At 48.3% G+C, this 25,844-nt stretch overlaps 1 protein-coding gene across 1 annotated transcript; it reads left to right on the plus strand.

Annotated features, from left to right (window-relative positions):
• On the plus strand, nt 1-23,637 carry blmh (bleomycin hydrolase). The gene is made up of 12 exons (XM_033046276.1): nt 1-222; nt 2,616-2,813; nt 6,218-6,327; nt 7,061-7,214; nt 9,659-9,747; nt 10,179-10,271; nt 14,133-14,288; nt 15,434-15,592; nt 18,250-18,317; nt 19,179-19,296; nt 22,109-22,178; nt 23,339-23,637. Exons 1-12 carry the CDS (start codon nt 213-215, stop codon nt 23,485-23,487), a joined length of 1,374 nt encoding a protein of 457 aa, XP_032902167.1. The 5' UTR covers nt 1-212; the 3' UTR covers nt 23,488-23,637.
• Nucleotides 23,638-25,844: the final 2,207 nt, after the last annotated feature.

Genomic DNA, 25,844 nt, shown 5'->3' on the forward strand with positions numbered 1-25,844 from the left:
GTCAGTCAGTCACTGAATCAGATGCCGCCTCCGCCTCCAGCCTCTCACACAAAGAGCCGACCTCTCGTTGCTTTCCTGTTTCCGGCGCTGCTGTTTAACACACAAGCTGCTGCTGCTGCTGCCGGGCCCGGGGCCACAGTCCTGCAATAACAAAGTTACACCGGACACTTGGACGAACAAGGAAGGAGCGAGTGGTCCACACTGTCTGCGGGATGGATGCAGGTGAGGAGCTGAGCTGCGCTGGATCAGGGCTGGGACATCCCCCCACACACACCCCACACACACAGACCCCACACACACACAGAGAGAGAGCGCTGCTACACACTGCATCGCCAATCCCACCCACACACACACAGCCCTCTCCCCCCCCCACACACACACCACACACACACAGCCCTCTCCCCCCCCCACACACACACCACACACACACAGCCCTCTCTTCCCCCCCCCCCCCACACACAGCTCCACTCTACTCCCCCCCCAGTGTGTGTGTGTGTGGGGCTGAGTACTTATAACACAGCTCCTCCGGCTGCTGAGTCAGTCTTCAGGCCTGCAGTTCAATCCCTTCCGTTCTGTAGAAACGTCTGCACAATTTAAGACATTTGTCATTCTATTTTTATTCTTTCTACTTCCTCCCCACCACCACACTTTATATTAACACGCTGTCACTTTATATATTAACCCCCCCCCCTATTTAAACTGGGTTCATGTTCATCAATTCTAGTACAGGTAGCAGAATTAGGCCATTCGGCCCATCAAGTCTAATCTGCCATTCAATCATGGCTGGTCTATCTCTCCCTCCTAACCACTAACCTCCTGCCTTCTCCCCGTAACCCCTGATGCCCACACTAATCGAGAATCTATCTATCTCTGCCTTAAAAATGCCCAATGACTTGGTCTCCACAGCCGTCTGTGGCAATTAATCCCACAGATTCACCACCCTCTGATTTAAAGAAATTCCTCCTCGTCTCCTTCCTAAAGGAACGTCCTTTTATTCTGAGGCTGTGCCCTCTAGTCCTAGACTCTCCCACTAGTGGAAGCATCCTCTCCACATCCACTCTATCCGGGTCTTTCTCTATTCCACTATAATCCCACAAAACCCCCAACGCAAGTGCATTCGTCCACAAGTCATAGATCGCGGATCGGTGGGGACTCGGAGGGCCAAAAGGCCCGTTTCCACACTGTATCTCTAAACTAAATTAATGAAACCCTTCTTAAGCAATAAAAATAACAGTCTGTTGTAGTTCAGAGCTTATTTGGAGGTTGCAGTGTTTAATAGCCTGATGGCTGTGGGGAAGAAGCTGTTCCTGAACCTGGACGTTACAGTTTTCAGGCTCCTGTACCTTCTTCCCGACGGCAGTGGTGAGATGAGTGTGTGTGGCCAGGATGGTGTGGGTCTTCGATGATGTTGGCAGCCTTTTTGAGGCAGCGACTACGATAGATCCCTTTCGCATGTTGCATTCATGAAGTCGAGGACATTTAGATGAAAGTTAGATCAATGCAACACTATAAATATGTAGAGCGGACATCCGAATTATGGAGCCCTCCAGGGCAAAGAGTTGTGTTAGATCTTCAATGGTAAAGCTATCATTGAGTGTCATAATTTTGCCTCCTATTTATATGCTCGATTATAGAAGTTGCTGCCTGTGAAGTTCAACCCCACTATTTATCTTCTCTATGATCACAGTCATAGATTCAGAGACACAGCGTGGAAGCAGGCCCTTCGGCCCATCCGAGTCCGCACCGACCAGCGATCACCTCTTCACACGAGTTCTATCCTACAAAAATTGAGACATTTAGTTCAGACATGCGACGCTTCAGATTTGAAAGTGAATTGCAATGCGGTCATCTTTGGTGTTTTAGTTTTCAGGTTAGGGATACTGCGTGAAAACGGGCCCTTCGGCCCACCGAGTCCACGCTGACCAGCGATCCCCCCGCACACTAACACTATCCTGCACACACTAGGGACAATTTACAATTTACCGAAGCCAATCAACCTACAAACCTACACGTCTCTGGAGTGTGGGAGGAAACCGGAGCACCCGGAGAAAACCCACAGGGAGAACGCACTAACTCCGTACAGACAGCACCCGTGGTTAGGATCAAACCCGGGCCTCTGGCGCTGTGAGGCAGCAACTCTATCGCTGAGCCACTGTGCCGCTAAAGTAATCCGGTAGTTTTAAAACAGAGATTGACAGATTCTAGATCAGTACGGGTGTCAGGGGTTATGGGGAGAAGGCAGGAGGAGAATGGGGTTAAGAGGGAGAGATAGATCAGCCGTGACTGAACGGTGGAGTGGGCTTGATGGGCCGAATGGCCTAATTCTACTCCTTTGACTTATGACATTAATTGTCATGTGTTGGCAAATTAACTCTGCAATTCTTACTTGCTACAGCTTAACAAGATCAATAACCAGGAGATAAATATAAAATAACCAATAATCCAGTTAATTAATACCCGTAATACGGGGAAACCACAACATTGCAAAACTGGAGTTGGTAAAGCGAGCATTGTAAGGCAGCAACTCTACCACTGCGCCACCTTGCCTGTCCCCACTGTAAAGCTTCCAATCTGCAGAGTATAAATGTGGCCTTTATTTGTGATTCGTGTTTCAGGTCTTTGCAAAGAGAAGGTGGCGACTTTCACCGAAAGCTTCAAGGCGGTTCCGCACTACAGCTTTGCCCAGAACGTGGCCACCAGCGGGGACCTTCTGCAAGCCTATCTCCACCGTCTGGTCATCCAGGAAACGTCGCACGTCTTCAAGCAAGTCCTTCCTGTCGAGGGGAAGCCGATAACCAATCAGAAAAACTCAGGTAGGTGTCATTAGTCCGCTGTCACGTGTGCCGAGGTACAGTGAAAAGCTTCTGTTGTGTGTGTGCGTGCGTGCTAGCTAGCCAGTCAGCGGCAAGACAATACATGATCACCGAGCCGTCGCCATGAGGAGCTAATCTCAAACGGGCACAGAGTCCGCACCGACCAGCAATCACCCCGTACACACACACACACACACACACGCACACACACACGCACACGCACGCACACGCACACACACACACATGCACACGCACACACACACACACACACACACACACACACACACACACACACGCACACACACGCACACACACGCACACGCGCACGCACACGCACACACGCACACACGCACGCGCACACACACACACACACAAACACACACGCACACACTGACGCACACACGCACGCACGCACACACACACACACGCACGCACGCACGGACACACACACACACACACACACACACACACACACACACTGACACGCACACACTGACACGCACACACACACTATTACACACACACACACACTATTACACACACACACACACACTATCACACGCACACACTGACACACACACTACACGCACACACTGACACAACAACCCCCCCCACCTGGCTCGAAGGGCCGAATGGCCTACTCCTGCGCCATGTTTCTATATTTTGAGTCTATCTTTAGTGTACATCTCCACGATGGTAAAATTCAATACAGGTTGAATAGCAAGAATACAAGACATGACCTTGATGGGTGGGGTGTGTACAACTGGTGAGATGCGAGGTGCTGCCTGACCTGCTGAGGTACTCCAGCACTCTGTGTCCATCAATATAAGACTAAATTGTTTAGGCGGAGTTAAAACCATGATTAGGCAGCATAGTATTAAACAGGAACCGAAGGTCCGAATTGGCCTACTCCAGCACATATTGTCAATTGTCAAATTGAAACAGGAAGTGCTGGAGTAACTCAGCAAGTCAGTTGCCCAGAGTAGGGGAATCGAGAACCAGAGGACATGGGTTTAAGGTGAGGGGGGGAAAGATTTAATAGGAACCTGAGGGGTAACTTTTTCACACAAAGGGTGGTGGGTGTATGGAACAAGCTGCCGGAGGAGGTAGTTGAGGCAGGGACTATCCCAACATTTATGAAGCAGTTAGACAGGTACATGGATCGGACAGGTTTGGAGGGATGTGGGCCAAACGCAGGCAGGTGGGACTAGTGTAGATGGGACATGTTGGTCGGCATGGACAAGTTGGGCCGAAGGGCCTGCTTCCATGCAGTGTGATCCCTACACGAGGCAGTTTAGTTTATATTATTATCACGTGTACCAAACTTTGGTTGCATGCTATCCAGTCAGCAGAAAGACTATACATGGGCAGATAGTGTATTCCTCTAAGTGTAGGAAGGAACTGCAGATGCTGGTTTACACCGATGTTAGACACAAGATGCTGGAGTAACACAATGGGACAGGCAGTCTCAATCATGGCTGATCTATCTCTCCCTCCTAACCCCATTCTCCTGCCTTCTCCCCATAACCCCTGACACCCGTACTAATCAAGAATTTATCTAGCTCTGCCTTAAACCTATTCATTGACTTGGCCTCCACAGCCGTCTGTGGCAAAGCATTCCACAGCTTCACCACCCTCTGAGTCGAGAAATTTCTCCTCATCTCCTTCCTAAAGGAACATCCTTTAATTCTGAGGCTGTGACCTCTGGTCCTAGACTCTCCCACCAGTGGAAACATCCTCTCCACATCCACTCTATCCAAGCCTTTCACTATCCGGTAAGTTTCAATGAGGTCCCCCCCCTCCTCCTCACCCCCTCATTCTTTAAAACTCCAGCGAGTAGAGGCACAGTGCCGACAATTGCTCATCATATATTAACACATTAAGAATAAGGGGTCGGCCATTTAGGACTGAGATGAGGAAAAACTTCTTCACCCAGAGAGTTGAGAATCTGTGGAATTCTCTGCCACAGAAGGCAGTGGAGGCCAATTCACTGGATGCTTTCAAGAGAGAGTTAGATTTAGCTCTTAGGGCTAACGGAATCATGGGATATGGGGAGAAGGCAGGAACGGGGTACTGATTTTAGATGATCAGCCATGATCATATTGAATGGTGGTGCTGGCTCGAAGGGCCGAATGGCCTACTCTTGTGCCTATTTTTCTATGTTTCTAACTGTTGTGTCTATCTTTAGTGTACATCTCCACACTGGTAAATTCCAATACAGGTTGAATAGCAAGAATACAAGACATGACCTTTGGGACCGCAGGAGATGGGTGGGGTGTGTACAACTGGTGAGATGCGAGGTGCTGCCTGACCTGTTGAGGTACTCCAGCACTCTGTGTCCATCAAGATAAGACTAATTTGTTTATGTGGAGTAAAACAGTGAGGTGACCATGATTAGGCAGCATAGTATTAAACAGGAACCTGTTCTGCATCTTTTGCCTAACTGGAAAGAGGTCAATTTTACTTCACGATTACATAGAGTTAGATAGGGCTCTTAAAGATAGTGGAGTCAGGGGATATGGGGAGAAGGCAGGAACGGGGATGATCAGCCATGATCACTGTGAATGGCGGTGCTGGCTCGAAGGGCTGAATTGGCCTACTCCAGCACATATTGTCTATTGTCTACTGTCAAATTGAAACAGGAAGTGCTGGAGTAACTCAGCAAGTCAGTTGCCCAGAGTAGGGGAATCGAGAACCAGAGGACATGGGTTTAAGGTGAGGGGGGGAAAGATTTAATAGGAACCTGAAGGGTAACTTTTTCACACAAAGGGTGGAGGGTGTATGGAACAAGCTGCCAGAGGAGGTAGTTGAGTCTGGGACTATAGGAAAGTTTAAGAAACATTTAGACAGTACATGGATAGGACAGGTTTGGAAAGATATGGACCAAACGCGGGCAGGTGGGACTAGTGTGCATGGGACATTGTTGGCCGGTGTGAACAAGTTGGGATGAAGGGTCTGTTATACACTGTATTGAGACCCGAAACGTCACATATTCCATCGCTCCATAGATGCTGCCTCACCCGCTGAGTTTCTCCAGCATTTTTGTCTACCTTCGATTTTTCCAGCATCTGCAGTTCTTTCTTAAACATAGGAATCCGAGAGGTAACTTTTTCACACAAAGGGTGGAGGGTGTATGGAACGAGCTGCCAGAGGAGGTAGTTGAGGCTGGGACAAATCCCAACATTTAAGTAACATTTGGACAGGTACATGGATAGGACAGGTTTGGAGGGATATGGACCAAACACAGGCAGGTGGGACTAGTGTAGATGGGGCGTGTTGGTCGGCGTGGGCAGGTGTGGCCGAAGGGCCTGTTTCCACGCTGTATCACTCAATGACTCATTTACTATTGTGCATTTATTCTCTAATCCGTTCTGCAAACACCGATTACATTTTAATATTTGCAGGCCGCTGCTGGATATTTTCCTGCCTCAATGTCCTACGCCTTCCATTCATGAAGAAATTCAACATCGAAGAATTTGAGTTCAGCCAAGCCTACTTATTCTATTGGGATAAGGTAATGTACAAACGTTTTCTGCCTCTGTGAGATGAGCCATTTTAAGGAAGAGTCAGACAAGACTTTACGGTGGCGCAGCAGAAGAGTTGCTGCCTCACGGCGCCAGAGACCCGGGTTCGATCCCGACTACGGGTGCTGTCTGTACGGAGTTTGCACGTTCTCCCCGTGACCTGCGTGGGTTTTCTTCGAAATCTCCGGTTCCCTCCCACACTCCAAAGGCGTGCAGGTTTGTAGGTTAATTGTATTGATGTAAAATTGTCCCCAGTGTGTGTTGTTGTGCGGGGATCGCTGGTCGGTGCGGACTCGATGGGCCGAAGGGCCTGTTTCCACACTGTGTCTCGGAACTAAACTAAACTTTCGAGAGTTGCAGCGTGGAAATAGTCCCTACGGCCCAACGAGCCCTCGCTAACCAGCGCACTAGTGCTACCCACACACACGAGGGACAATTTACAGGCAATTAGCCTACAAACCTGCATGTCTTTGGAGTGTGGGAGGAAACCGGAGCACCCGGAGGAAACCCACGCGGGTCACGGGGAGAACGTGCAAACTCCGTACAGACAGCACCCGTAGTCAGGATCTCTGGCGCCGTGAGGCAGCAACTCTACCGCTGCGCCACCATGCAGCCCCCATGCACCCCTCGTGCTATCTGACCCATTGGGTTCCCCCAACACCCTGTGTTCTATCGATGACCTCGACCTCCCCTTAACGCACGTAACATTTCTCTCTCTCCCAGCTCGAGCGTTGTTACTACTACTTGAACGCGTTCGTTGATATCGCTCAAAGAACTGGCGAGCAGAAGGAGCCAGTGGACGGCAGGCTGAGTCAGTTCCTGCTCTCCAACCCTTCCAACGATGGCGGCCAGTGGGATATGCTGGTCAATCTCATCAGTAGGTCACTCGTTCTATGTCGTGTGCTTGTGAGCCGTTCATGCATTCTCTGGGGGTCTTGGGGCAGTGTACAGTATCAAGGGCGGCACGGTGGTGCAGCGGTAGAGTTGCTGCCTCACGGCGCCAGAGACTCGGGTTCCATCCTGACTACGGCCGCTGTCTGTACGGAGTTTGCACGTTCTACCCGTGACCTGCGTGGGTTTTCTCCGGGTGCTCCGGTTTCCTCCCACACTCCAAAGACGCACAGGCTTGTGGGTTAACTGGCTTTGGTAAAATGATAAATTCTCCGTTGTGTGTGTGCGATAGTGGTGTAGATAGACACAAGATGCTGGCGTAACTCAGCGGGACAGGCAGCATCTGTGGAGAGAAGGAATGGGAAAGTTCAGAGATCACAAGGATTGGATTGCATGAAGACAAATGGCTGGTGCTAAAATCTTAGCTCTTAAAGTGCTATTTGATTGATAAAGAAATGTGACAAAAGCTTAATCTGCTCCTAAACACCCATCAATGACGGCTGATCCAAACACTACAGCACAGTTGGCCAAATCGTTCAACATTTACATCTAAATAATGGTTTCATAAGTGAGAGAAGCAGAATTAGGCCATTCGGCCCATCATCTATTCTGCCATTCTATCATGGCTGATCTATCTCTCCCCCCTAACCCCATTCTCTTGCCTTCTCCCCATAACCCCTGACACCCAGACTAATCAAGAATCTAACTATCTCAGCCTTAAAAATATCCGTTGATGGCCTCCACAGCCGTCTGTGGCAATGAATTCCACAGATTCCACGGAGCAGCTGGGCTTGTACACTCTGGAGTTTAGAAGGATGAGAGGGCATCTCATTGAAACATATAAGATTGTTAGGGGTTTGGACACGCTAGAGGCAGGAAACATGTTCCCGATGTTGGGGGAGTCCAGAACCAGGGGCCACAGATTAAGAATAAGGGGTAAGCCATTTAGAACGGAGACGAGGAAACACTTTTTCTCACAGATAGTTGTGAGTCTGTGGAATTCTCTGCCGCAGAGGGCGGTGGAGGCCGGTTCTCTGGAGAGAATTCTTTCAAGAGAGAGCTAGATAGGGCTCTTAAAGATAGCGAGAGAGAGTCAGTGGATATGGGGAGAAGGCAGGAACTTCTGGGGATGATCAGCCATGATCACATTGAATGGCGGTGCTTGCTCGAAGGGCCGAATGGCCTACTCCTGCACGTATTGTCTAATGTCTATTCACCACCCTGGGATTATTGGGAATATTAATGTTATTGACAGGATGGTGGAAGACAGAGACACAGAGTGCTGGAGCAACTCAGCGGTAACAGGTCAGGCAGCATCCGTGGAGAACATGGATAGGTGACGTTTCGGATCGGGACCATTCTTGTGACTTTTATACCTCAGAGTCATAGAGTGATACAGCATTGAAATAAGCCCTTCGGCCCAACATGCCCGCACCGACCAACATGTCCCACCCGCCCGCATTTGGTCCATATCCCTCTAAACCTGTCTTATTCAAGTACCTGTCTAAATGTTTCTCAAAAGGTTGGGATAGTCCCAGCCTCAACTACCTCCTCCGGCAGCTCGTTCCATATGCCCACCACCCTCTGTGTGAAAATGTTACCCCTTGGGTTCCTATTAAATCTTTTCCCCTTCACCTTAAACCCATGTCCTCTGGCCACAAGAGTCCCCATTTCCTTGTGTCACCAGCTGGGTGAACAACAGATGCTTATTGTTGGAGAGGCAGCATATAGACAGGAAGTAGGATAGGTTTTGCTCCTTATCTCAGCACCTCTTGTCTGTTCATCTCTTGTCTTTGTCCAACCTTGCCAATAAACTCCCCCCCCCTCACCTGTATCCACCTATCACAATCTGAAGAAGGGTCTCGACCTGAAACGTCACCCATTCCTTCTCTCCAGAGATGCTGCCTGTCCCGCTGAGTTACTCCAGCTCTTTGTGTCTATCTTCCACTAGGCTTTGTCCTCCCCTCTTCCAGCTCCCATCACCCCCTCACCCCCATAATCTGAAGGGCCCTGATCCAAAACATTGCTTAGATGCTGCCTGAACCGCTGAGTTACTCCAGCACTTTGTGTATTTTTTTAAACAAAGCTGATAGCATAAGCAAAGTTGTATTTTGGTATCTTAAAAGTGGCGCAGCGGTAGAGTTGCTGCCTCACAGCGCCAGAGACGCGGGTTCGATCCTGACTACGGGTGCTGTCTGCACGGCCTTATTCCCCGTGACCCGCGTGGGTTTTCTCCAGGAGCTCCGGTTTCCTCCTACACTCCAAAGACGTGCAGGTTTGGCATGGGTTAAATGGTGCCTAGTGTGTGTGGGATAATGCTAGTGTGCAGGTGATCGCTGGTCAGTGCGGACTCTGTGGGCCAAAGGGCCTGTTTCCGCGCTGTATGTCAAAACTATAAACAAAACTCTAAGTATGTTGTTTGCTTTGCAGCGAAGTATGGGATTATACCAAAGAAGAGCTTCCCTGAATCTCACAGTTCAGAAGCCAGCAGAGCCATGAACAACATTCTCAATCACAAGGTATAAACCGGTTCCAATGCGCCAGCTGCCTATTTAGTTTTTACGAGTTTGCTACCAATTGTACTTTAAACGTTACTCAACACAAGTCATTAGATGTTTAATATAATGAACAAGGAACTGCAGATGCTGGTTTATACCAAAGATAGACACAAATTGCTGCAGTAACTCAAAGGGTCAGGCAGCATCTCTGGAGAACATGGATAATCTGAAGAATGGTCCCGGCCCGAAACGTCACCCATTCCTTCTCTCCCGAGATGCCTCCTGTCCTGCTGAATCACTCCAGCATTTTGTAACAAAAAGGTTGGGAGTAGAAACACTGGGATCTGGATTGACTCTTGGTGACAGAAGGTCTCCGGGTCTTCACCTTTATTTCACCAGTGTAGACTTTTACCATCACACTTGCTCACTTTTCTTTCTTTTGCCTCTTTAAGTTGCGAGAATTCTGTTGGCGTCTGAGAAAGCTAGTGGACAACGGGTCGTCTAAAGAGGAACTCACTGTCCAAGTGGATGAGATGATCGAACAGGTCAGCTTTTATTCACAACCTCTGCATGTTTGATATATTATGCTATTTGCAGCCTACTCATAAGTTCCTAGGTTCCTTAAGCGGAATAAGGCCATTCGAGTCTACTCCGCCATTCAATCATGGCTGATCTATCTCTCCTATTCTCCTGCCTTCTCCCCATAACTCCTGACACCCGCACTAATCAAGAATCTGTCTATCTCCGCCTTAAAAATACCCATTGACTTGGCCTCCACAGCCTCCTGTGGGAAAGAATTCCACAGATTCACCACGCTATGACTAAAGAATTTCCTCGTCATCTCCTTTCTAATGGTACATTCTTTATTCTGAGGCTGTGGCCTCTGGTCCTAGACTCTCCCACTCGTGGAAACATCCTCTCCACATCCACTCTATCCAGGCCTTTCACTATTCTATTATATACAGGCAGCACGGTGGCGCAGCGGTAGAGTTGCTGCCTCACAGCACCAGAGACCCGGGTTCGATCCTGACTACGGGCGCTGTCTGTGTGTACTTTGTACGCTCTCCCCATGACCTGCGTGGGTTTTTTCCGGGTGCTCCGGTTTCCTCCCACACTCCAATGTTGTACAGGTTTGTAGGTTACTTGGCTTAGTATAAATGTAACATTGTCTGAAGAAGGGTTTCGGCCCGAAACGTTGCCTATTTCCTTCGCTCCATAGATGCTGCTGCACCCGCTGAGTTTCTCCAGCACTTTTGTCCACCTAAAATTGTCCCTAGTGTGTGTAGGGTAGTTTTAATGTGCGGGGATCGCTGGTCGGTGGGCCGAAGGGCCTGTTTCCGTGCTGCATCTCTAAAGTAAACTAAACTCGTAGAGTGATACAGTGTAGAAACAGGCCCTTCAGCCCAACTTGCCCACACCGGCCAACATGTCTCAGCTACACTAGTCCCACCTGCCTACGTTTGGTCCATATCCCTCCAAACCTGTCCTATCTATGTAACCATAAGCTATTGTATAGTTCACTATTCTACTATTCCAATATTAACCCGGGAACATTGAGGTGAAATCACAGACTCCAGTGTTTAGTTTAGAGATACAGCGCGGAATCAGGCCCTTCAGCCCACAGAGTCTGTGCCGACCAGCGATCACCCGCACACGAACACCATCCTACACACACCAGGGACAATTCTCAGAAGCCGATTAACCAACGCACCCACACGTCAGGTGTGTGGGAGGAAACCGGAGCACCCGGAGAAAACCCGCGCCGGTCACGGGGATAACGTGCAAACTCCGTACAGACAGCACCCGTAGTCAGGATGGAACCCGGGTCTCGGGCCCTGTGAGGCAGCAACTCTACTGCTACGGCACCATGCCGCCCGACTGTGCCAATGTGCAGGTAACTTAAAGACAGCTGAGGTGGTGAGGCAGTAGAGTGGTTTGATCACATTAGCAAGGACTTTCTGTGCACATCTGAATGAGGAGAGGTCAAAATGAGAAGTCTGCTGTCATTTCAAAACTGGCCAGCAGGTGTCACCGTGAGACTGCGTTCAAGACATAAGGAACTGCAGATGCTGGAATCTTGTGTAGAACACAAAGTGCTGGAGGAACTCAACGGGTCGAGCAGCATCTGTGGAGAACATGGATAGGCTGCGTTTCTGCTCTGCACCCTTCACCGGACTGATTAAGGAAGGGCATATGAAGGAACTGCAGATGCTTGTTTAAACCGAAGATCGACACAAAATGTTGGAGTAACTCAGCAGGACAGGCAGCATCTCTGGAGAGAAGGAACGGGTGACGTTTCGGGTCGAGACCCTTCTTCAGACTGAGAGTCAGGGGAGAGGGAGACGAGAGATATAGAACAAACGAATGAAAGATATTTTATCAGCCTCTGAAGAAGGGTCTCGACCCAAAACATCACCCATTCCTTCCCTCCAGAGATGCTGCCTGTCCCGCTGAGTTACTCCAGCACTCTGTGAAACGTCACCTATCCATGTTCTCCAGAGATGCTGCCTGACCCGCTGAGTTACTCCAGCACTCTGTGAAACGTCACCTATCCATGTTCTCCACAGATGCTGCCTGACCCGCTGAGTTACTCCAGCACTCTGTGAAACGTCACCTATCCATGTTCTCCACAGATGCTGCCTGACCCGCTGAGTTACTCCAACATTTTGTGTCTATATTCAGCATTCACTCAGTGCTGGCTGCTATTTTCAGTCTCATCACACTGTAACAGTGGAATCCCAGCGATTGTTTCTCCGGGAACTAAACTTCAATCTACATTTGGGTTTAAAGGGGCCATCAGATTTCTTCCATTCTCTCCTGGTTAACGTGTTTTGTGTTAGTTTTAGTTTAGTTTGGAGATAATAAATAAGCGAACTAAAAACGGTGCAAAAATACTTTTAAATTTAAAATTACCCACCGAGTCCGCGCCGACCAGCGATCCCCGCACATTAACACTATCCTACACACACTGGGGACAATTTACAATTTTACCAAGCCTACAAACCTGCACGTATTTGTAGTGTGTGAGGAAACCCACGCAGGTCACGGGGAGAACGTACAAACTCCGTACAGACAGCACCCGTAGTCAGGATGGAACCCGGGTCTCTGGCGCTGTGAGGCAGCAACTCTACTGCTGCGCCACCGTGCTCCCCACACTGTCACAGTAGGTTCATATGCCATAGGTGCAGAATTAGGCCATGCAGCCCATCAAGTCCTTTGCACCATTCAATCACGGCTGATCTATCTCTCCCTCTTAACCCCATTCTCCTGTCTTCTCCCCATAACCCCTGGCACCCGCACTGATCAAGAATTTATCAATCTCTGCCTTCAAAATACTTAATGACTTGGCCTCCACCAAAGGGCCTGGTTCCACATACAATACAATACCGTTTATTTGTCATTTGAACCTCACATGAAGTTCAAATAAAATTTGGTTTCTGCAGTCATACAAGAAAAGAACCAAGACACACACCAACACAATTTACACAAACATCCATCACAGTGAGGAGGAGATTCACAAAGTCTTGTCTCTCTCCCCTGCTCTCTATTCTTCTCCCGATGTCAAAGTCAAAGCCCCCGGTGGGCGCTAGCAAGTCCGCGGCCATTTAAAGCCGCGCCGGGCGATGCAAGGCCCTGCTCCAGGTCACTCTCAACCCCGCAACACGGGCGGGAGAAGTCGCCGTTGCCGGTGCCCCACAGTGCCATGTTGTATCTTTCATGAATAGTCATTCATTTGACTGTGTAGCAAGCAAACAAAAGCTTTTCACTGCTTCTCGGTACATGTGAATACGGAAAAGTGAAGGGTTTGGATAGAGTGGATGTGGAGAGGATGTTTCCACTAGTGGGAGAGTCTAGGACCTGAGTTCACAGCCTCAGAATAAAAGGATGAGATGAGGAGAAATTTATTTAGTCAGAGGGTGGTGAATCTGTGGATTCTGGTGATTGGACGTCATCCATTTGTAATTAGAACAGTTTTTTCACTACTGTTATTTTGACCACAATATCTTCCTCATCTTTCAGCTGTGGTTCAATTATCTGTTATTGGAGTAACTGTTGTCTGCAGGAAAAATGTTCCCCATGTTGGGGGAGTCCAGAACCAGGGGTCACAGTTTGAGAATAAGGGGTCGGCCATTTAGGACTGAGATGAGGAAAAACCTTTTTCACCCAGAGAGTTGTGAATCTGTGGAGTTCTCTGCCACTAGAAGGCAGTGGAGGCCAATTCACTGGATGTTTTCAAGAGAGAGTTAGATTTAGCTCTTGGGGCTAACGGAATCATGGGATATGGGGAGAAGGCAGGAACGGGGTACTGATTGTGGATGATCAGCCATGATCATATTGAATGGAGGTGCTGGCTCGAAGGGCCAAATGGCCTACTCCTGCACCTATTGTCGATGTTTCTATTGCAGATCTACAGAGTCATCAATATTTGCCTGGGCACTCCTCCTGAAACCTTCACATGGGAATTCAGAGACAAAGAGAAAAACTACCATAAGATTGGGCCCATCACACCTCTGCAGTTTTACCAAGAGCATGTGAAGCCTCTCGTCAACGTGGAAGACAAGGTAGGCAAAGAACTTCCTGCAGTTGTTGAGTGAATGGATTTTGTTTTACCTTCTCTTTGGTTATTTAATCTCTGACTGATCGCAGCGCGCATGTTCATTATTATGGGTGATACGGTGGCGCAGCGGTAGAGTTGCTGCCTCACAGCGCCAGAGACCCGGGTTCGATCCTGACTGCAGGCGCTGTCTGTACGGAGTTGGTACGTTCTCCCCGTGACCTGCGTGGGTTTCCCCTCGACTTTGGGATGTGGGAGGAGCACCCACGCGGTCACAGGGAGAACGTACAAACTGCGTAGGTCTCTGGCGCTGTGAGGCAGCCATTCTACCGCTGCACCACCGTGCCTCCCCATGTTTGCAATCTACTTACACAGAACCAACTTGTTCATGCCTACCAAGTTGGCATACTGGGCTTGTCCCATTTGACCTATATCTCTCTAAGCCCTTCCTATCTATATGTATCCTATCCTATCCTAGTCCAAATGCCTTTTGAAAGTCAAAATTATATCTGCTTTTAGAGCTTCCTCTGGCAGCTCGTTCCAGATACGGACTACCCTCTGAGTGAAAAAGTTGCCCCTGAGGTCCCTCTTAAATCAGTCCCCCCTCTCACGTTAAGCCTGTGCCCTCTAGTTTTAGAATCCTCTACCCAAAAAAAAAGACTGTGATGTTAACGTTACCCACGCCCTTCATGATCTTGTACACCTCAATAAGTTGAATGAATTAATGTGCTTGATTGTCATGTGACAAGTAACAGTAACAAGGTATACAAATAGTCACCAGGTAAAGGTGGTGACTAAGTCACAAAATATCCGCACTTTGTCCTCTTCCCTCCCTGACGTTAGTTCCCCCACGCCATCACCCTTCGTTGCCAGCCTACTCAACCTCTCCCTGTAGCTCAGACCCTCGAGTCCTGGCAACATCCTCGTGAATCTGAAGTGTGAAGAAGGATCTCGACCTGAAACGTCGCCCATTCCTTCTCTCCAGAGATGCTGCCTGTCCCGCTGAGTTACTCCATCTCTTTGTGTTTGTCTACCTTTGGTTTAAACCGGCATCTACAGCTCCTCCCAACACATCCTGGTGAATCTTCTCTGTACCTGTTACAACTCGTCAGCCAGTTTATTGAAGGATTTTTTTTACCTGTTGTTTTTCAGGTGTGCTTGGTTAACGATCCCAGACCCTTCAATTCCTACGGGAAGCTGTACACAGTGGACTTCCTGAATAACATGTCCAATGCACGTCAGACTTTGTACATTAACCAGCCCATTGAGGTGTTGAAGAAGATGGCAGCTGCTTCCATCGCCGATGGAGAGGTGTGTAATTTTACAACCTACCCTCTGCTTAGAGTTGGTCATGATACAGGTGTCAAGGGTTATGGGGAGAAGGCAGCACAATGGGGTTAGGAGGGAGAGATAGATCAGCCATGATTGAATGGCGGAGTAGACTTGATGGGCCGAATGGCCTCATTCTACTATTCCATATTCCATTATAATAATTAACCCACTGACCAAACAAGCAGTTTTTCGTTTACTTTGGAGATACAGCATGGAAACTGGCCCTTCGGCCCATCGAGTCGGACCCAACCAACGATCGCCCTGTATACTAGTTCAATCTTACACGCTAAAAAGAATTCATGTTCATAAGTCCATAAGTGATAGGAGAAGAATTAGGCCATTCGGCCCATCAAGTCTATTCCGCCATTCAATCATGGCTGATCTATCTCTCCCTCCCTCCTAACCCCATTCTCCTGCCTTCTCCCTATAACCCCTGACACCCGTACTAATCAAGAATCTATCTATCTCTGCCTAAAAAATATCCCTTTACAGCCTACACGCCCTTCTGTGGCAAAGAATTCCACAGATTCATCAAAATTTAAACCTGTGAACGAAATAACGTGTTTAGTTTAGAGATACAGCGCGGAAACAGGCCCTTCAGCCCACTGAGTCCGCACTGACCAGCGATCACCACGAACACTAACACTATCCTACACACACTAGGGACAATTTACATTTACACCAAGCCAATTAACCTACAAACCTGTTCGTCTTTGGAGTGTGTGAGGAAACCGCAGCACCCGGAGAAAACCCACGCAGGTCACGGGGAGAACGTACAAACTCCGTACAGACAGCACCCGTAGTCGGGATCGAACCCAGGTCTCTGGCGCTGTGAGGCAGCAACTCTACCGTTTCTCTCTTTCCCTCCTGTCTCTTATTTTCCCTCTTTCCTCTCTTTTCCTTCCCCTCTCACATTCTCCCCCTCTCCTTCTCTCTCCCTCCCCCGCTACCCATGTATTTGCTCCTCTCTGAAGGGTGAGAACATCCCTGTCTGTGTCGAGTGACAGAGGAGCGGTCTCAGCGGTTCTAGCCCACAAAGTTGGAATCACTTCTCAGACCAGAAGATGGCTCTCTAAGATTACAAACGTAATATTTACCTTTTAGTGGCTAACTGCTGGAAAGATTAATCAAAGATAAAGATGAAAGTTTAATAAAAAATAGCCGGATTCAATTAGAAAAGTTCTCGATCGTATCAATAGTGAAGCTTTTGTCACAGAGCTATACAGCATGGAAACATTCCCTCCGGCCCAACTTACCCACACCGACCAACATGTCCCATCTAGACTAGTCCCACCATTTGTACCTTCTCCCTATGACCTGCCTGGGTTTACTCCGAGAACTTCTGTTTCCTCCCACACTCCAAAGAGGTAGAGGTTTGTAGGTTGACAAAAGTGCTGGAGAAACTCAGCGGGTGCGGCATCATCTATGTAGGTTGATTGGCTTGGTATAAATATAAAACTGTCTCTAGTGTGTGTAGGATAGTGGTACTGTGCGGGGACCGCTGGTCGGTGCGGACTCGGTGGGCCGAAGGGTCTGTTTCTGCAAAACTGAGACCCGGTCTACCCTGTTAACTGCATGTAAAATATGTTGAAGTAGTTCGGCATTGATGTTTATCCTGGTGAAAGTTTATTCTTCCAACCTCGCCAAAGCAGACTGTACAAATTGACGTGTTTCCTGAACTGCAAAAATAATATCCTTGAACACTTCATTGGCAATAATGCCGCTCTGCTATGACCAGATGTCATAGTGTGATAAACTTGCTCTTTGTAGAGTCATAGAGTGATACAGTGTGGAAACAGGCCTGGCTTGTCCACGCCGGCCAACATGTCCCAGCTACACTGGTCCCACCTGCCTGCGTTTGGCCCATATCCATCTAAACTTAGAGTGACCCGCTGAGTTACTCCAGCACTTTGTGTAGGAAGGAACTGCAGATGCTGGTTTACACCGAAGATAGATACAATGCAGGAGTAACTCAGTGAACAGGCAGCATCTCTGGAGAGAAGGATTGGGTGACGTTTAGGGAGGAGACCCATCTTCAGTAAGGGTGTCAAGGGTTTCGGAGAGAAGGCAGAGGAATGGGGTTAGGGGGGAGAGATAGATCAGCCATGATTGAATCGGGGAGTAGACTTGATGGGCCGAATGGCCTAATTCCTCTTCTTTGACCTCTGAACTTATGAAGACACCAGAGACATTTTACAGAAGCCAATTAACCTACAAACCCGCACTTCTTTGGGATGTGGGAGGAAACCGGAGCACCCGGGGAAAACCCACGCAGGTCACGGGGAGAACGTACCAACACCGTACGGACAGCACCCGCAGTCAGGATCGAACACGGGTCTCTGGCGCTGAGAGGCAGCAACTCTACTTCTGCACCACCGTGGCGCCCTTTTGTTTCCTTTTCACCTCCAGCCTTTGTCACTTACTCCACCCATCTGCCAATCAACTGTATCCACCTATCACTCGCTACACTTTGTCCCGCCCCCACCTCTCTTTCCCAGCATTCTCCCCCCCGACTCCATCAATCTGAAGAAGGGTCTCGACCTGAAACTTCGCCTGTCCATTCCCACCCCTGACCCTCTGAGTTCCTCCAGCACTTTGTGTTTTGACTAACGCTGTGAATTATCTTCACTTTTTAGGCCGTCTGGTTTGGGTGTGATGTCGGCAAACAGTTTAGCAGCAAGCTTGGAATCAGCGACCCCAACATGTATGTATAAAACCGTGACACAAAACTGCGACGCACTGATTAATAACGTATTATTCCAACTTTTAAATGAAAAGCAGCAATTGCAGAAACACTCAACGGGTGTTGGAGGCTTCAGGAGAGAAGTTGTGGAGAGGTCGGTGTGACAGCCGACATGATGATGTGACCAGCGGTCAACGAGCGTGAGGGGGGGGGGGAAGACTCGGCGTGGGGGGGGACCGCCATGAGGGACGGTGGGTGAACAAGGGGGTGCCAGTGTTGGGGGGGAGGGGGGGCACTCTAGTTTAGAATCCTCTGCCCTAGGGATAAGTTTGCGTTTGTTTGTTTGTTTGTTCGTTCCGGTGAAGGCGCCTTGCGCACGGCAGACAGCCAACAGTCGCCTGTCTTTTTCTTTTTGTTTTCACTTTTCACTTTTTCTCTTTTAATTTAATTTCAAATTTTCGTGTAACATATGTGTTGTGACTGTCGGCAGACCAATGTCCCTCCAGTGATGAGTAAAGTTCTGTCGTATCGTCGGTCAGGCAGCATCTGCGGGAAGGGAAATGGGAAATACTTCAAATGAAAGATGTTTCATCAGAGCTGGGCAAGGAAGAAAACAAATTTGTTTAAAATTGCAGAGATGGTTGTTAGAATAGCCCCCACCCAAAACATGTCCTCCAGAGATGCTGCCTGACCCACTGAGGTACTCCAGCACTCTGTGTACGAACTAACTGCAGATGCTGGTTTAAACCGAAGATAGACACAAAATGCTGGAGTAACTCAGCGGAACAGGCAGCATCTCTGGAGAGAAGGAATGGGTGACATTTCGGGCGTCAGACTAACACCCAAACTAATTATTTTTAAAATGTGATTTTGTTTTTTCAGCCTGAATCGAGAGCTACTGTTCGGAGTGACTCTGAAAGACCTGGGGAAAGCGGAGCGACTGATGTACGGGGAATCCATGATGACCCACGCCATGGTTCTCACTGGCTTCACCGAGAAGGTAGGCTGCACTGGTGGTGATCTGCTCCCTGCAGCCGTTTGGGGAAGGAGACATCTCTTGCTTTCACGCCTTACCCTTCCATATCTCTAGACTTGAGAAAGAGACAGACAGACAGAGACAGATAGAGAGATAAATAAATGAGTGGCGCAGCGGTAGCTTTGCTGCCTTACAGCGCTTGTAGCGCCTTAGGCCCAGGTTCGATCCTGACTACGGGTGCTGTCTGTACGGAGTTTGTATTCTCGCCGTGACCTGCGTGGGTTTTCTTCGAGATCTTTGGTTTCCTCCCACACTCCAAAGACGTACAGGCTTTTTGGCTAATTGGCTTGGTGTAAGTATAAATTATACCGAGTTGTGTGTAGGATAGTGTTAGTGTGCTGGTCGGCGCGGACCCGGTGGGCCGAAGGACCCGTTTCCACGCTGTATCTCTAAACTATACTAAACCCCCTCTCCACTGACTCTCAGTCTGAAGAAGGGTCTCGACCTGAAACGTCACCCATTCCTTCTCTCCAGCGATGCTGCCTGTCCCGCTGAGTTATGGGCCTGGCCCACTTGGGCGACTCGTTAGGCGACTACCAGTTTTATGTTTTATGTCTCCTAGAGTGATACAGCGTGGAAACAGGCCATTCGGCCCAACCTGCCCACACCAACCAACATGTCCCAGTTACACTAGTCCCACCTGCCTGCGTTTAGTCCAAATCCCTCCAAACCTGTCCTATCCATGTACCTATCCAACTGTTTCAGAAGGGTCTCGACCAGAAACGTCGCCCATTCCTTCTCTCCAGTGATGCTGCCTGTCCCGCTAAGTTACTCCAGTATTTTGTTTCTATCTAACTGTTTCAATCATTGGATCAGACTTGGTTAATGATTTCCTGAATTAATTTTCTCTCTAATCACTATTTGATGATCTTTGTATTTGCCTCGGACATGGGCTTGAGATATTAAAGACAAGTTATTAATAGTACATAACTGGGAAATTTTCAAAACTGTGTTACCACTGAATGGTATATTATGGGGCCAATTTGTATTGTTGCAGATATTTTGTTTAGTTTATTGTCACGGGTACCGAGGTCCAGTGAAAAGCTCTTTGTTGCGTGCTATCCAGTCAGTGGAAAGACAATACATGATTACAATTGAGCCGTCCATAGTGTACAGATACAGGATAAAGGGAATAATGTTCAGTGCAAGGTAAAGTCCTGTAAATTTCAATTAAAGAGCCTGTGGGTCTCCAATGAGGTAGATGGGAGGTCAGGACCACTCTCTGCTTGTGGTAGGGTGGTTCAGTTGCCTGACAACAGCTGGAAAGAAACTGTCCCTGAATCTGGAGGTGTGCGTTTTCACACTTCTGTACCTCTTGTCTGATGGGAGAGGGGAGAAGAGGGATTGACCAGGGTGAGACTGGTCCTTGATTATACTGCTGGCCTTGCTGAGGCAACATGAGGTGTAGATGGAGTAAATGGAAGGGAGTTGAATTCTCCACCTCTCCCCCCACTCCCACATTTCAGTCTGCAGAAGGGTCCCGATCAGAAACGTCACCTGTCCATGTTCTCCGGAGATACCGCCTGACCCGCTGAGTTACTCCAGCACTTTGTGTCCTTTTTCTAGCATTTAATCTAATGGAGCGTTTGATAGCACTGGGCCTCTACTCACTGGAGTTTAGAAGGTTGACGGGGGGACGGGGACCTCATTGAAACTTACAGAATATTGAAAGGCACAGATAGAGTGGATGTGGAAAGGATGTTTCCACTGGTGGGAGAGTCCAGGACCAAAGTTCACCGCCTCAGAATGAAAGGGCTCTCTTTTAGGAAGGAGGTGAGGAGGAACTTCTTTAGTCAGAGGGTAGTTAATCTGTGGAACTCATTGTCACAGAGGGCTGTGGAGGCCAAGTCAGTGGATATTTTTTAGACAAATTCCTGATTAGAAGGGGTATCAAACGTTATGGTCTCTCCCCTCTCCCATCAGGCAAGAGGTACAGAAGTGTGAAAACGCACACCTCCAGATTCAGGGACAGTTTCTTCCCAGCTCTTATCAGGCAACTGAACCACCCTACCACAACCAGAGAGCGGTCCTTAACTACTCTTCTTCCTGAGGAGACTGAAGAAGGTCCATCTGCCTTCTCAGATCCTGGTGAACTTCTACCGCTGCACCATCGAGAGCATCCTTACCAACTGCATCACAGTATGGTATGGCAACTGCTCTGTCTCCGACAGAGGGTGGTGAAAATTGCCCAACGCATCACCGGTTCCTCGCTCCCCTCCATTGAATCTGTCCAAAGCAAGCGTTGTCTGCGGAGGGCGCTCAGCATCGCCAAGGACTGCTCTCACCCCAACCATGGACTGTTTACCCTCCTACCATCCGGGAGGCGCTACAGGTCTCTCCGTTGCCGTTCCCGGCGGCTGTCACTCTACTCAACAACGTACCTCGGTGACTGCCAATCACCCCCCCACCGGACACTCCTCCCACAGGAAAAACACTGTCTGTATATATGCTAATGTAAATATTTATTCAAATCATATGCTATGTCGCTCTTCCAGGGAGATGCTAAATGCATTTCGTTGTCTCTGTACTGCACACGGACAATGACAATTAAAGTTGAATCTAAATCTGAATCTGAAGGCAGGAGAATGGGATTAGGAGGCAGAGATCAGCCATAGTTGAATGGCAGTATTGACTCGATGGGCCGATTGGCCTAATTCTACTTCTATAACTTGTGAACTTGTGAATCCCAAACGGCCTAGTCATTAAGTTGATGCACGTTGAATAACTTTGCTGGAAGTCTTGTTGATCGTTTGTGCTTGTGTTCTTTGGCACGCAGGGTGACGATGAGGCAGAGTACGAGAAATGGAGAGTGGAAAATTCATGGGGGGAAGAAAGTGGGAACAAAGGTAAGTGTTCAATGTGTAAGAATGGACCAGCGTCTCACAGGTTGAATCCCGATAAAAATGTGGCTCTGACTGGCAATGTTGTGGTTGGATTAGGATCGTTGCAGGAACAGCAATCATTCGATGTGTAGGAAGGAACTGCAGATGCTGGTTTAAACCATAGACACACAAAGCTGGAGTAACTCAGCGGGACAGGCAGCATCTCTGGAGAAAGGGGATAGGTGAAGTTTCCGTAGTGAAATACAACGCATGCCCTGTGGCCCACCGAGTACGCACCAACCAGCGATCCCCGCACACTAACGCTATGTGGAGGCCGTAGGTAGATATTTTTAAGGCAGAGATAGACAAATTCCTGACTAGAACGTGTGTCAAGGGTTATGGGCAGAAGGCAGGAAAATGGGATTAGGAGGCAGAGATCAGCCATAATTGTGGCTGGGTGGACTCGATGGGCCGAATGGCCTAATTCAACACCTATAACTTGTTAATGGCTGCTGGCCTTGCCGAGGCAGCGTGAGGCGATGTTTGATTTTTTTTCAAGCGTACAATACTTTCTATTGCACCTTCGCCATAACAAGATTAAATTCTCTGTTATAAAGTTCTTAAGTGATTGGAAAGGCTAGATGCGGAAAACATGTTCAGGATGTTCGGGTTCACAGTTTAAAAATAAGGGGTTGGCCATTTAGGGCTGAGATGAAGTAAAACTATTTCACCCAGAGTTGTGAATCTGTGGAATTCTCTGCCACAGAAGGCAGTGGAGGCCAATTCACTGGATGTTTTCAAGAGAGAGTTAGATTTAGCTCTGAGGGCTAATAGAATCAAGGGATATGGGGAGAAAGCAGGAACGGGATACTGATTTTGGATGATCAGCCATGATCATATTGAATGGCGGTGCTGGCTCGAAACATAGATAGAAACATAGAAAATAGGTGCAGGAGTAGGCCATTCGGCCCTTCGAGCCTGCACCGCCATTCAATATGATCATCCAACTCAGTATCCTGTACCTGCCTTCTCTCCATACCCCCTGATTCCTTTAGCCACAAGGGCCACATCTAACTCCCTCTTAAATATAGCCACTGAAGGGCCGAATGGCCTACTCCTGCACCTATTTTCTATGTTTTTGCCCACCCATTCATTTCTCTCACCCTGTGTGTTTGATTTGACAGGTTACCTGACCCTGTCGGACACGTGGTTCGATGAGTATGTCTTTGAGGTGGTGGTGGACAGGAGGTTTGTGCCGGCAGAGATTCTGAAAGTACTGGAGCAGAAGCCCAAAGTGCTCCCGGCCTGGGATCCAATGGGGGCTCTGGCGTGACGACCACTCTCACCTCGCAGGTGCTCCAAATACGACTCGTCTTATCAGCTAGCTGCAGATCGAAATATCTTAATTCTTCCGTTTAGCTGGAACCTTTTTCTTCCGATGGCGAACTATTAATGTGGGGTAATAAAATTTGTGGACTTCAAAGTTTAAGTGTTCTTATTTGGATTCAGATCAGTTTAATGACATTGATAACGGTATGAACATTGACTTCTCTAACTTCAAGTAACCCTTGCTTTCCCTCTCTCTCCATCCCTCCCACCTTCCTAGTTCTCCGACCAGTTTCACGGTCCTCCTGATTAAAGTTTACTGATTGCACGCCTCGTCGTCACCTGCTCCGAGCTAACAATGATCGATTCTACGTTTTCTTGGAACTTTGTCGCCTTTGATCTCTCGTTTTCACACCTTACCTTTCCATATCTCTGTGTCTCTCTCTCTCCCATGACTCGTTCTGAAGAAGGGTCTCGATCCAGAACGCCACCCATTCCTTCTCTCCAGAGATGCTGCCTGACCCACTGAATTACTCCAGCTTTTTGTGTCTATCTTTAACGTCAGTAAGCATTCTGTCCTGGGCCTCCTCCATTGTCAAATTGAGGCCGCAGGCAAACTGGAGGAACAGCACCTCATATTCCACTTGGGTGGCTTTCAATCCAGTGGTATGAACATTGAAGTACTGAAGGTACTGTTTTGGGAACAGGGACAATAGTGGAGACAGTACAGGTTTGCATGGCTTGGTTGAAAATGTCTGTGTAGACCAGTGACAGTTGTTCGGCACAGAGCTTGAGAGGGGGAAACATTGTCCGGTCCTGGAGATTTCTGGCTTTTATGTCTTCTGGACAGCCTCTCCACCTCTATGTTTATTGATGATGGAAAAGTGATGTTGTGCAGCACGGAGGGGGTGGGTAGTGGACGTGGCCGCAATCTTTTGCAGTTAGGCTGTAATTGGGTGTGAAGTGGTGATTGGAGAGGGGTGGGTGGGAAAGGGTCCAGTCTTTTCTGACTGGAGTCTTGCTTTAAGTAGGTGTGAAGTGGTGATTGGGGAGGAGTGGGTGTAGAAGGGTCCAGTCTTTGCAGACCTGCAGTAGAACTCATTCAGGTCATTGGTCAGCGGACAATTGTCCAAAGAGCGGGAGGTGTTCCTCTTGTAGCTGGTGATTTCTTGCAAGACCTTCCAAACTGAAGAAGAGTCACTAGCTGAGAACTTGCTCCTCAACTTCTCAGAGTACCTTTCATACCTTGGCAGCTGATTCCTCTTCTCAGCTTGTACTTTGCCTGCCGCTCCTATAGGCCTCCTCATTAGACTCAGAGCTTGTTGGAATGCAACAGTCCTCACAAAAGCTGACATATGATGATACATTATCCGTATACTCACCGAGGCTTGTGGTTGCTTCCCTGAACACATTCCAATCCGTGCAGTCAAAGCAGGATTGTAGGTTCTCAATGCCCTCGCTTGTCCACCTTTCCGTTGTTCTAACCACAGGCTTAGCAGCTTTTAGTTTCTGCCTGTAGGTTGGAATAAGGTGAACTAGACAATGATCAGTTGTCCAAGATATTCGAATGGCAGCAGTGTCTAGGGGAACCCAACTCATCTACACTAAAAGTAATTTCTCACAAAAATAAGTTAGCAGTTTAAATCTTACTACCAATAATTTTACAATGGTGAAGGTGGACCCACGCATTCCTCCCTTCCACCTTAGCAGCAGTCGGAGTTGTGAGCCTTCCCACCAAGCATCCAAATCCTTCCTTACCCGCTTCTTCACCATCACAAAATCACCGGTCACAACTCTAGATGAGGCAGTTGAAGGTGGTAGTTCAATATACGCCGCTCGTACTCTGGAATGTCAATCCTTTAATACTTTGGTCAAAGATAAGACATAATTGGTCATTTCTGTAGTCATATGATGGAAATTAACAACTTTTGCGGCACTTTGGTTCCATGGGGTTCTGAGTGGGTGACCATAACCAATCTCTGGTGGGCTCAAGCATGCTCTCCCTGCTGGTGTAGTGCGCCTCTGGAATAATGCTACAGGAAGTCATTTAAACCAGTTAACCCCCGTCTCCACTCTTAATTTAGCAAGTTTCGTTTTTAATGTCTGGTTAGCTCTTTCAACAAGTCCAGCAGCCTGTGGTCTAAAGTGTAATTGCTGTTGAATGCTCATTTGTTCATAAAACTCTTTATTCACATGTCCTACAAAATGAGGACCATTATCTGAACTTAGCCGAATCGGAATTCCGTATCTCGGAATAATCTCTTTCATCAGCACTTTGACCATTGTAGAAGCTTTGTTGTCCACTGTAGGATAAGCTTCAATCCATTTACTGAATACGTCCACAATTACTACTAACACATACTT

This window comes from Amblyraja radiata, chromosome 28 (genome assembly GCF_010909765.2).
Source record: "Amblyraja radiata isolate CabotCenter1 chromosome 28, sAmbRad1.1.pri, whole genome shotgun sequence".
Classification (NCBI taxonomy): domain Eukaryota; kingdom Metazoa; phylum Chordata; class Chondrichthyes; order Rajiformes; family Rajidae; genus Amblyraja; species Amblyraja radiata.